This window comes from Chinchilla lanigera, unplaced genomic scaffold (genome assembly GCF_000276665.1).
Source record: "Chinchilla lanigera isolate Chin_1 unplaced genomic scaffold, ChiLan1.0 scaffold00049, whole genome shotgun sequence".
NCBI classification, from domain to species: domain Eukaryota; kingdom Metazoa; phylum Chordata; class Mammalia; order Rodentia; family Chinchillidae; genus Chinchilla; species Chinchilla lanigera.
Genome location: NW_004955450.1, coordinates 9,157,356 through 9,169,459, shown reverse-complemented (window position 1 = coordinate 9,169,459; position 12,104 = coordinate 9,157,356). Strand labels below are relative to the sequence as shown.

Genomic DNA, 12,104 nt, shown 5'->3' with positions numbered 1-12,104 from the left:
TCCTGCCTCAGCCTCCTGAGTGCTGGGATTACAGGAGTGTGCCGCCACACTTGGCGACAAAGGGACTCTTGTGTCTAGGAGGTTTCCACACAGAAACGACCACATCTCAGCCACGTTGAGTTCACCCTATGGGGTGACAAGCAGGAAAGTCTGACTTAGAGCTGATCCTATAGGAAGCCGGGAAATGTACCATTAATTGTAACTTTAGACAGAGCGAAGACGCTCCTTAGAGAGGCGTGAATAGTTTACTCGTGGGCAAGAAAATCCCGCCAATCGCATGAGACCTTTGGGTTGGTGATCCTCCAGGGACCCGGCCTTGGCGTTCTAGTCCTTCAGCAAATGTCTGGCGTCTGTTCTGTCCCTAGCACTGTCAGACCACTCTCCACCCTGCCCTCCCCGTCACAGGCCAGTGTCACTCTGAGAAATCTTCCCATCTTCCCCCAGGGCCCTCAACTTCAGGCTTTACAGGAGCCTCTTGTTGGGTTAGCAAAATGATGCCAAAACCTTAGAAAAGGGGACCTACACCCGGCCACACCAGTGCGGAGGGCTCCTGATTCCCTCCCCTCAAACTCTTATCTCTCCGCTTCAGCTCTGTAGCCCAGGCTGGCCTCAAATTTCAATCCTGCCTTGGCCTCCTGAGTCCTGGGACTGTCCTGGTGCTCATTGTCAACTGTTTAATTTTTCATCGCATGGTTATTTTGTTCAATCAGACCGCTATTAATTCGACTTTGTCTCTCTTTTTTTTTGTACTGGGATTCGAACTCAGGACCTCACACTTGCCAGGCAGGCGCTGCGCTGCTGAGCTAAATCCCTGGCCCTTGACTTTGTCTAGACTCCCTCTAGTTCCCAGTTATTTCATGGTGTTATTAGGCTTTCTTTCCACTGGTGAGCACCCGAAGCTTCCCACGGAACCTCAGAGTCAGTTGCACAAGACTGGATTAATCTTTCCTCCTCGCCTGCTCCTCCTCAGCTCTGTCTCTGAGTTCAGATTTGCACATCCAAGACCCCAATTTCCTTTCTTTCCACTGCCGCACATTCCTTCTCAGCCCTCCTGTGCTGGCTCACCGCCCGGGTTCTCAGCCCTCTGAAGCACTGTAGATTATTCACAGCTGTCACCCTGGATGCCCCGTTACTACCCTCACCACCTTGCAGCCGCAGAGATGTTTGTCACTGAGAATCTTACATGAAGTTTTTCTGGACTTGCTGAGTGAAGGCCAAGCCCTGGAGCTCTCCCAGCTTCCTGCCCAGTGCTTGTCTCTGACTCTAACTGTTGTTTTCCTCCTTGGACTCAGTCAAGACTGCTTCTGTTTGATATCCTCAGTAGCTCCCAACAGTGCCTGGCCTGATTAAGTAACATCCTTGAGTTCTATATAGAACGCAGACATCTTGGAAGAGTAAGTCACAGTCTTGTGCTGCTTGCATGAGTGAATCAGTCGCAGGTGTGCACTCCTGTTCGTAGTTTGGCTGGCCAGTCAGGTGGCAGACCAAGCAGACATAGACACTGTCCTCAAACAGTTGTACTGGGCTCCTTCGGTCATTAGAGATTCTTTTTTTTTTCAGAGTGTAGATCAGGCTGGTTATGTGTTTTTATATTGCATTTTATATATTAATGAGTTATTTCACATGCTTCAGAATCTCTTAAAATTTTCTTAAATGATAAATATTAAATGACGTCCTGGAGTGTTTTGCTTACTTTTTTCTTTTGAGACAGGCAGCTCAGGCTGTCCTTAAACTTGCTATGTAGCTCGGGCTGGCCTCTAACTTGAGGCAATCCTCCTGCTTCAGCCTCCCAAGTGCTGGGATTACAGGCATGTACCACTGTGCCTCTGGCTCTTGCTTACATTGTTAAAAGGAAATATTCAACATCATAAAATTTACTGATTGTTTTTAGTAGTAGCTCATAAAATTCAGGTAAGTGCTTCCAATTTTTTTTGGTACCGGTATTCGAACTCAGGACCTTGCACTTGCCAGGCAGGCTCTGGGCTGCTGAGCTATATCCCCAGCTGATGCTTCAAATTTAGTTATAGAAGTGTAAGGCCTGAAACTCTTAAGTAACTTCTTAGTGCTTACCCACTGACTCAGAGGCAGATCAGAAGGCAGTCGTTTTTACTTAAGGTCATGGGGCAGATTATATTTTAATATTAATTGGTGATGTGTTTGAAAAGACAGAAGAGTACAGATAAGCAACCTAATTTCCTGTTGCTTCTAAAGGATGTAACTGGGTGTGGTGGTGCACCTGTAATTCCAGCACTTGCACTTGGGAGGCTGAGGCAGGAGGATCGCTGCAAGTTCAAAGCCAGCCTGGGCTGCAAAGTGAGTTCAAGGCCAACCTGAACTGCATAGCAAGACCCTGTCTCCAAATAAGTAAATAATGCTTGCACCCAATTGTGAGCAGCAGTGTATTAATCTCTGCCATAAGTTTTTTGTTTTGTTTTGTTTTGTTTTTCTCTTCTTAACCTAATTTCTGCCCTTTTCCCACCTGTGCCTTCGGAGCTCCATTACTAGTGTGCCTTTTCTTTTTCTGTTCATACTATGCAGAGAGGAAGTGCTGGTTAACCTGTGAGTTTAAGTAACGATGCGGTTCTGTGTTTCAGGGAATTTAATGAGGAAAAGAAAGGAATCTGTAAAGACCCATTTATCTATGAGGTATGAACAGTTTATTTGGTTTTAAAATATAACCCAGTCCTAAAATGGAGGGGTTTTAAATCAGGTGTATTAAAGTGAACTTACACATTAAATGGTGCCCTTTTAGGGTGCAGGTCTACAGATTTTGACAAATACATCTCCAATCTCAACCGTCGGAAAGCTGAGGCTATAAGGGATAAATGAGTCATTTGTAGGAAAATGTCTATGTTGAGACCATAATAAGGGAAAGAAATCAGACGCACACACTTAAATACCACATGGTTTCTCATATATGGGAAACCCACATATAAATAAAGAGTAAAGGCAGAGATAACAGGAGGTGGCGGAGAGGGAAAGGAGGAGGAGGAGGCATGAATAGAACCGAGATGTTATGTGTTAGGTACGCGTAGGTCATGTATTGCAAGCGTACTAATTAAAATTTTAAAGAGATTTGTTTGTATGCCTTCCAAAGAGATCTGGTAGCATTATAAGCCAACCAGGCTAATAACAGTAGTGATTATCCTCAGCAATAGAATTATGGTAGTTTTTTAAAAACTTCTTTTAAAAAAAAACTATCTGTTTTTATGTCTTTCTAAAGTAAATGTGTTTTGGGTTTAATAAAATAAAGTACAGTTTCTGTAGACTGATAGGTTAAAGTTTTAAAATGTCATTGTACAATCAGCAGCAAGGGCAGTGTCAGTAGAATACTAGCGGCAGGGAGCGCAGCAGGTAACTATGCAATGATGGGTGAGGACCGCGGCGTGGGATGCTGTCCAGGGCGCGGTACATGTCGGCAGGCCTCAAAAATGAGTAGAGCTAGGTGTGGTGGCGCACATCTGTAGTCCCAGCACTTGGGAGGCTGAGGCAGGAGGATCGTTGTGAGTTCGAGGCCAACTTGGGCTACAAAGTGAGCTCAAGGCCAGCCTCAACTGCATAGCGAGACCTTGTGTCAAACACACACATAGCGAGACCCTGTCTCAAACACACAGACACACACACATACACACACAAAATGAGTAGAAAGACATGTACGCTACTAGATTTTCTTTGTTTTTTTTCTACTAGATTTTCTAAACATGAAAAATATTTCTGTGTTTGTATGACACTGCCTGGCATTTGTTTTTAACAGGCTGATGTTCAAGTGCAGCTGATCAGCAAGGGTCAACCAAACCCTATTAAAAATATTCTAAGTGAAAATGACTTGGTCTTCGTCCTGGAAAAAGTGGTAAGCAGTGCTTGGGTTTTGTGGTCGTTTACTTCTTGGTAACCAAATATTATTCCTTTGGGAATAATCTTTTTTTTTTTTTTGGTACTGGGAATCAAACTCGTAACCTTGCGCTTGCTAGTCCAGCGCTTGGTACTTTGGGAATAATCTTAAGCACATACATTTTTTACTGCATTAGTGAAAATGGATACTCAGTCTTTTAAGAATAAGTACGCTGCTGTTCTGTAGAAATATAATGTGTTTCTTTTTATTTATTTATTTGTTTATGTATTGTCTTTTTGAGACAGGGTCTCACTCTGCAGTTCAGGCTGGCCTCGAGCTCACTTTGTAGCCCAGGCTGGTCTCAAACTCGCAACGATCCTCCTGCCTCACCCTCCCAAGTGCTGGGATTACAGGCGTGCACCACCACACCCAGCTATAGAAATATAATGTGACCCATAGATATAATTTTAAATTTTCTAGTAGTTTCATTAAGAAAAAAAGCAAGCAAAATTATTAACTCAGTAAAACCAACTTTTTTCTTTTGCTGTCCAGTTCTGCGAATTTTAGCACATGCATAGATGGACTATTGTACTCACACCACAGTCAAGATACTGAGCGTGTCCATCTGCCCAGACACTCTCTCAGTTCACTTGAGGGAGTCCTTCATAATCCCCCCCTCCCTGCTGGCGACCACAGAGCCAGTCCTTTTCCTGCACCGTAGTTTTGTCTTTTCAATAACGTCATGAATAAATCACCTGTTGAGTTTGACTTTCTTCCATCCAAAGTGTTGCGTGTGTCAATAGCTCATTTCACGTTGTTGCTCAGGAGTATCGTGTGGTAGGAACGTGCCGCAGTTGAGAGCTACTGGATTCAAATGTTGGCTTTGCCGTGTGGCACCCATCTGTAACTGCAGGTGGCACTTCTACTTTCCTACCTATTAGCCAGCCGTGGTGGCACATGCTTGTGATCCCAGCACTCAGGAGGCTGAGCCAGGAGGATCACTGCTAGTTTGAGGCCAACCTAGGGTACATAGTGCGTTTAAGACCAGCCTGAACTTCATAGTGAGACCCTGTCTCCTAAATAAATAAATAAGTAAGTAAGTAAATCCAGTTTGGTTAATTAGAGACAATGATAGTGGTTTTTCTTTGTTTTTGAGGCAGTCCTCCTGCCTCAGCTTCCTGCATGCTAGGATTACTAGCCCAACCAATGATGGCATCTTATCTCAGTATTTTTATGAAGAATAAAAGATAATTTAGGTAACAGTACCTAATACTAGTAAGGCTCAAGAAATGTTAACTCATACTGTTATTCTTGCCAAGGCAGAGCTATTTAACTATTCTGTAAATAAACAGATTATTAGAACCCTGCACCACCAGTGAGAACTGGGAGCCCTGAGAGGAACTGATACAAGAAGTGAGGACGGTGGGTCTGGGTCATTTCCCAGAAGTGAGGTCTTCCCGTCTGGGGAATGAGAAGGTGCAGTGGAATCTGGGCGTCTCCCATGGGCTTCCCATGACGCTTCACCTTTACCTCGTTGCTGTACTTCTCTGAACGCAGCAGATGCTTCCAAGGCCAGCAGCAGTGAGACCAGTATCTTTTTAGGGAACGGTGGGAAATGCTTCTGATACAACCTAGCTCGGGGCTGTGCTTAGGGATTAGGTGAACATTGTGTGTTCTGTTAGTAAGATGCTGCATAGAGGTGTAAAGAGTAGGGCGCTATCTTAAACGCTCTTCTGTCTGGTTAAATAATTTAAAGCCCTTTTCAAGCCTTTAGAAAAGGAAGAAACAAGTCATGTTGAAGAACTACAGTCTGAAGAAACTGCTATTTCTGATTTCTCTGCTGGCGAGCATACTGGGCCACTCCCTTTATCAGTTGGGAGAGCAAGGTAAGTTTTTCTCAGTACGAAGTCAGGGCTAGAGGATAGGATTGATTTGATTTGATTTGACTGACTGATTGATTTTTGTTATTTTTGAGACAGGATTTCACTGTGCACTTCAGCCTGGCCTTGAACTCACTTTGTAGCCTGGACAGGCCTCGAGCAGTGATCCTCCTGCCTCAGCCTTCTAAGTGCTGGGACTATAGGTGTGCACTACCATACCTGGCTTGAAAGATAGGATTTAAATTGAAGCATTCTTATAAACCATGAAACAGTATATGTAGACCTGGATAGATACATGGAGTTAGATACACAGATACAGATAAAGCCTTCTTCCTACCTCCCCCGAGACGCGGCCATCCAGCCCTCTAAGGGTTGCGCTGCATGAGAGCACACAGCTCCCCAGAATGACAAAGACTTCAGTTTCCTTCCTCTCTCCAACCTTCTCTGCCAGTTCTTGTCCTTGCTTGTTAAAAGTTTCCATGTGTGTGAGATGGTTCCCCTCCAGCCTTTCTTCCTCGCTGCCGCAGACTGATGTTTGTAAACCCCCGATCAGCGTGCTTCCCTGCTTGGAAACCCTTTGCTGGCCCTCCGTACTTCAGGAGAAACCAATTCCTCCTGAGCGATGTATGGAGCCTTCACTTACTGCCCTGAAGGTCCTCTGTCAGGCTGCTGTACCCAGCGGGCACCTGAAGTGTTTGTATTTTAGTCGTCTTACTGACCCATGGGAGCTGCTGGCATTTAGTGGCCCTGGCAGTGGGTGGTAAGAGCACCGCAACGCATACCCATCCCGGATGCCAGAAACCCTCCTGCCTCCGTCAGCCGGCAGCTTCACCTTCGGCCTCCCTGCGTTGGAGCCGGATGTGGAGACCAGAGTCCCGGCCGTCAGGCAGCTCTGGAAGGCAGAGCCCGAGCTAAGCACGTTAGAGAACGGTGACTTCTGTCGCCGTAGTCACAAAGAGGCTTGCTTTCATTTTGCCTGGGGGACGTTTCAAAGGTGCTCACATCCCTGCACGAACCCGTCTGCTCGCACGGCCTCTGGAGCGGAGGCGCGGTCTGGGCCTCGCCTTTTCTCCGGGTGACTGGACACCGCTCATGTTAATTTCTTCTGCTGGTGTTGCTTGGATATCATTTCTTTGCTATTATTTCTTGAATTTCAGTTCTTCCTTCTGGAGGTACTGTACTTTCTTTTTGAAGTGAAATCCCTTAGAAACCCCTTTCCTGACCATCTATGGATACTAAATTCAGTTTTCATCTCTTTGAACATTAAGCCCCGTTGTGGAGTAATCTTTAACCCGGATGTCCGTTGAAATGTACAGAGAAGTTGCAAGAGCAATACAGAAGCCTCTGTGTGTGCCTCGCTCAGGCTCGCCAGTTGTCTGCATTTTGCTGAACCTGCCGTCGTGCTCTCTCCACGCAGCTATGTACCGGAGAGCGGCCTGTATATTTACATACGTGTGTGCATGGGGTGTGCTGTCACGACTGCGCATTGTGTGTCTGTACAGTGTACGTAGCAATTGAAATACAGTGTGTATGTGTGTATATGCACAGCTGAGATGTACACGTACTGCACAGACAAGCGCACAGTTTTAAAGTGAAGTAGAGACAGTATCTTGGGGACGTTGTGTTCCTTTACCCCTAAATTCTTAACTATATACAGTGGTACCTGGTTTAGGAACTTAATTTGTTTTACAGTTTTGAGGATGATAGCTGCATTTGTGTTTGTGTGAGGAAGATGGCTGTGGTCGTGTTTGTCACCTGACGAGTTTACGGACAGAGACAAAATTTTGCTGAACACTTTTGCTCGTAAACCGAATTGTTTACAAACAGAAGTGTTCATGAACTGAGGTATTGCTGTATCTCATAAGGGCAAGTACTGTGATGTTCTTTATGTAACCATGGAACAATGATCAAAATCTGGACATTAGGCCAGGAGTGGTGGGGACACGCCTATAGTCTCAGCACTTGGAAGGCTGAGGCAGGAGGGTCACTGCAGGTTCTAGGCCAGCTTGAACTGCACAGTGAGTCTCTGTCTCAAAAAAATCTGGAAATTTAGCATTATGATGTTACTATTATCCAATTGAGAGCTTATAATCAGATTTCCTTTTTTTTTTGGTACTGGGAATCAAACTCGTGACCTTGGCACTTGCCAGGCAGGTGCTGTGCTGCTGAGTTCTATCCCCGGCCCCTTTTGATCAGATTTCCTTAAGGGTCCCAGTGACTGTGGTCTTGAGCACCTCTGGTGCAGCTGTTGCTTTCGCTCACTTTGCCAGCTTCTCCCGCACCCCACCGTGTTCCTGTTGCGCCGCACCTGTGTGGCCTTGAGCTCCCCGCAGCGGCTCCTCCTATCCAGTCACCAGCGGTTTTGGTACCAGTCGCACTGTCACTTTGTCTTGTGCGTTTGGTCAGCGTGGTAAGCTGTGCTCCCCCGCTGGGGAGATGCACACGCGTCTATGTTTGTGCTCCAGCCGCTTCATTCCCGCTTGTTTCTGTGAGACCCTTCGTGGTCTTTTTTTTTCCCCTTGGTGATCCTAGGGATCAAACGTGGGGCCTTGGGTATGTTCTGCCCCTGCGCTGAGCCCTCAGCCCAGAACTTTAGATAATTTCTTTCTTCTTCTTATTTTCAAGACAGTTCATTGGGCTCTACACCATGGCTCACAACCCTAATATGACCCATTTGAAAGTCGAGCGGCCCGTTACGGCCCTCCCTCCCCTCTGGGTCAGATGCGACGGCTCGGATCCCGAGGGCACCTGCTGGCTAGGAGCTGAGCTCGTCACGGCTGGCGGCAGCATCACAGGAGTTGTCCTGTATGCCATCAGTTGTAAAGGCAAGTGCTCGCTCGCTCTGTACTTCGCCTGTGTGCAGTTATTTGCATAGTTACTGTTTTGTGGATTTTACTGAAAATTAAGTATTGAGAGGAAGGTGTACTCTGGAAATTTTGTTGATCTCATGAATCTCATGTGTAACATAACATATCTGAGGTATGATTTTAAAAGTACAGCGAGGACCATGTGTGGTGGCGCATGCCTGCAATACCAGTGCTCGGGAGGCTGAGGCAGGAGGATCACTGCAAGTTTGAGACCAACCTGGGCTACAAAGTGAGCTCAAGGCCAGCCTGAATTGCATAGTGAGACCCTGTCTCAAAAAGACAGAAAAAAAAAAAAAAATACAGTGAATGTTTAATTAAAAGTTAATTATAGTTATTATTCCAATCTCAAGTGGGCATTTAATTATATTTTGTACTTTTTTTTGAAATGTGTCGCTCAAGCTGGCTGGTCTCCATCCAGGGTATGGGCTCGAGTAATCTCCCCACCTCAGTGAGTAGCCAAGACTATAGGTACTGCCACCATGCCAGCCTATTTAATTATATTTTTGATGGTGGTATTGACCTTTGTTCTACTTTCTTTTTTTTAAAGAAACATTTCCTTTCCTGTGATTTAAACTTTAGCTTCAGCAATTATTAGTTCTGAGTTATGGTATCCTCAGAATTTTTTTTTTTTTGAGACAGGGTGTTACTATGTAGTGTAAGCAGGCCTTGAGCTCACTATGTACCTCAGGCTGGCCTCGAACTTGCAGCAGTTATCCTGCCTCAGCCTCCCGAGTGCTGGGATTATAGGCATATGCCACCACACCCAGCAAGAGATTATAATTTTTGAGCTCTAACAATGTAATTTTGAATTGTACCTTTAATTTTTTTCTTTTTTTCATATCCTACAGCTGATAAAAATTACTCTCCAAGTCTGGAAAACTTAAAAAATGCTCACAAGAAGAGACATCACTTGTCTACTGTAAGTATTTTTCCTCTTGTTATTTTCTTCAGACTGTTATTGACATACTTTTCTAGTTTAAAGGTTTTTTCTCACCCTTAATATGACTAGGAAATTTTTTTTTTTTTGTCTATTTGAGACGGTCTTGCTGTGCAGCTCAGTCTGACCTTGAGCTCACTTTGTAGCCCAGGCTGGCCTTGAACTCGAAAGGATCCTCCTGCCTCAGCCTCCCAAGTGCTGGGATTACAGGCGTGCGCCACCACGCCTGGCTGGAATTTTTTTTTGTACCGGGAATCGAATTCAGGACCTTGCACTTGCCAGGCAGGCACTTGTGCTGCTGAGCTATATCCCCACCCCTGACTAGGTATTTTTCTGTAGTGTCAAAATGTTTTATTTTCGTATCAGTGAAAATCCAGTCATCCCTGGGTGTGCATGGGGAATGGGTCCCAGGCTCAGCTCTGCTCACGTCCTTGGTACAGAGCGGTGTAGTGTTCGCATGTAACTGCACACCCTCCTCCTACAGTACTTACGATGGTTGCTACTTTGCTGAACACCTATTAACGTCAGTTGTTTATAAAAAGTCACTGCTGCGTCGTTGAGGGAATGATGAGAAAAACGTCTATGTGCGTTAAGTACAGACGCAGACCTTGTCGCATGCTCTTCATCCCGGGTGACGCGTGGGGGACGGAAGCTGTGGGTGCAGGCCCCGGGGGTACAGAGGGTGGACTGGCTGTGCCTTCCTCCCAGTCAGCTGTCTGTGGTTTCAAAGCATTGTCTTATTTTTCCACTTGGAACGGGAGTGTTGGTGTTGTGCTTTTTTTCTCTTGGGACGAGCGTCCACGTGGTTTTGATACTGGGCGCCGTAAAGGCTCACCAAGGCCAGCACCTGCCCTCTTTCAGGTGACAGCCAGAGGCTTTGCGCAGTACGAGCTCTTCAAGTCCAGTGTCTTGGATGACGCGGTCGCCCCGTCACACACGGCCATCACTCTGGATATTTCCTGGAGCCCTGTGGATGAGATGCTTCAAGTCCCTCCGCTCTCTTCAGCCGCCACTCTGGTAGGAGTGCGCCCTGTTCCCTCTTGCTCCCCGAGGCCGCTAGAGCATACTTGCTTGCGGGTGTGACCAGGCCCATGGTCCCTGGCTATTAGGCTGGACCACTCTCAAAGTCCTGCTTGCCCCCAAGGGCTTACGGGACTGCAGGGGAGGTTTTGCTGGAGAGCTAAACTGTCCATTGCTCCCAACCCCGTAACTGTGGAACCTGAGAGTTTTCTCATGGGGCCGGGGATATAATTCAGCAGCATAGTGCCTGCCTGGCAAGCTCGAGGTCCTGAGTTTGATTCCCAGTTCCCAAAAAAAAGAAAAAATTTTCTCCTGTTAATGAGTCTGTTTAGGGAGAACTCAAGTAGAATACTCAGAATGACTTTCGTGCTCTGTTCTTAAGACTGCATGTATCAGCCAGTGGCCCATGCCTATAATCACCTGTAATCCCAGCACTCGGGAGGCTGAGGCAGGAGGATCATTGCGAGCTCAAAGCCAACCTGAACTGTATAGTGAGACCCCATCTCAAAAAGACAAAAAAAAAAAAAAAACAGGAATTCACATATCAATAACCCATTGAGAAATGTGTTATGGTATTAAACACTTCCTCTTTTTTTTTTTTTTTTGAGGTAGGGTCTCACTATGTAGTGCAAGCTGACCTCGAACTCATGGTGATCTTCCTGCCTCAGTCTCCCGAGTGCCAGTATTAAACATTTTCACCCTGTTTACATTTTTAGGAATCCTAGGAGGTTTGTCAGAATCGAGCCAGGAATGGTGGAGCATACCTATAATCCTAGCTGCTTGGGATGCTGAGGCAAGAGGATCACGAGTTTAAGGCCACCTGGGTTATATAGTGAGGCTCCGTCTCAAAAATAACAAAAAAAAGAAGGGGAAGGGAAAACTAGAGTTAATGAAAATTTATATACACGATACTTGTGCAGTGATACAGCTGTGCTTCTGAAATACTAAAAACGAAACTTGAATTTTCCATAGGGAAGTAGATTTCCATGATGAAATATTATATAGTTTTATAAACAGTCTTGGTTCTTTTTTGTGGTTGTTTGTTTTATATGTATATGTTTTTTATAGCAGTCAGCTATATCCCCAACTTTCTTTCTATTTTTATTTTTTTTTAAATTTTGCCATAGGGTCTCATTAAATTATCCAGGCTGGCCTCAAATTAGTGATCCTCCTACCTCAGCCTCCCAAGTAGCTGGGATTATAGGGATGTGCTACTATCCCCAGTTAAATTGTCCTTAAGCACCAGAAAAAAAGCTGGGCATAGGGGTGCACACCTGTAATCTTAGCACTTGCGAGGCTAACACGCCATTTTAAAGATAACTGATAATTGAAAATACATAGTTAATTGGTGAAGAAAGAGAAAAGATAATTGATACATATAGTTCCCGTGAGGATGGGATTTCCACCTATCTATATAGATGGCCCAGATTTAAAAGATTGGGGTGAAAGTCGGGTGTGGTAGCACATGCCTGTAATCCCAGCACCTGGGAGGCTGAGGCAGTAGGATTGTTGCAAGTTCGAGTCCAGCCTGGGCTACAAAGTGAGCTCAAGACCAGCCTGCACCGTAC

The 12,104-nt window shown here is 45.5% G+C and overlaps 1 protein-coding gene across 2 annotated transcripts in view; it reads left to right on the top strand.

Annotated features, from left to right (window-relative positions):
• The window catches only part of Zwilch (zwilch kinetochore protein), a 30,923-nt gene that overhangs the window by 677 nt on the left and 18,142 nt on the right, over nt 1-12,104 (top strand). For both annotated transcript variants that reach the window (XM_005393698.2, XM_005393697.2), the window contains exons 2-7: nt 2,595-2,646; nt 3,755-3,850; nt 5,600-5,718; nt 8,338-8,537; nt 9,428-9,498; nt 10,378-10,533. In XM_005393698.2, the coding sequence (XP_005393755.1) occupies nt 2,595-2,646; nt 3,755-3,850; nt 5,600-5,718; nt 8,338-8,537; nt 9,428-9,498; nt 10,378-10,533 (694 nt within the window). The remainder of the gene's footprint in view (nt 1-2,594; nt 2,647-3,754; nt 3,851-5,599; nt 5,719-8,337; nt 8,538-9,427; nt 9,499-10,377; nt 10,534-12,104) is intronic.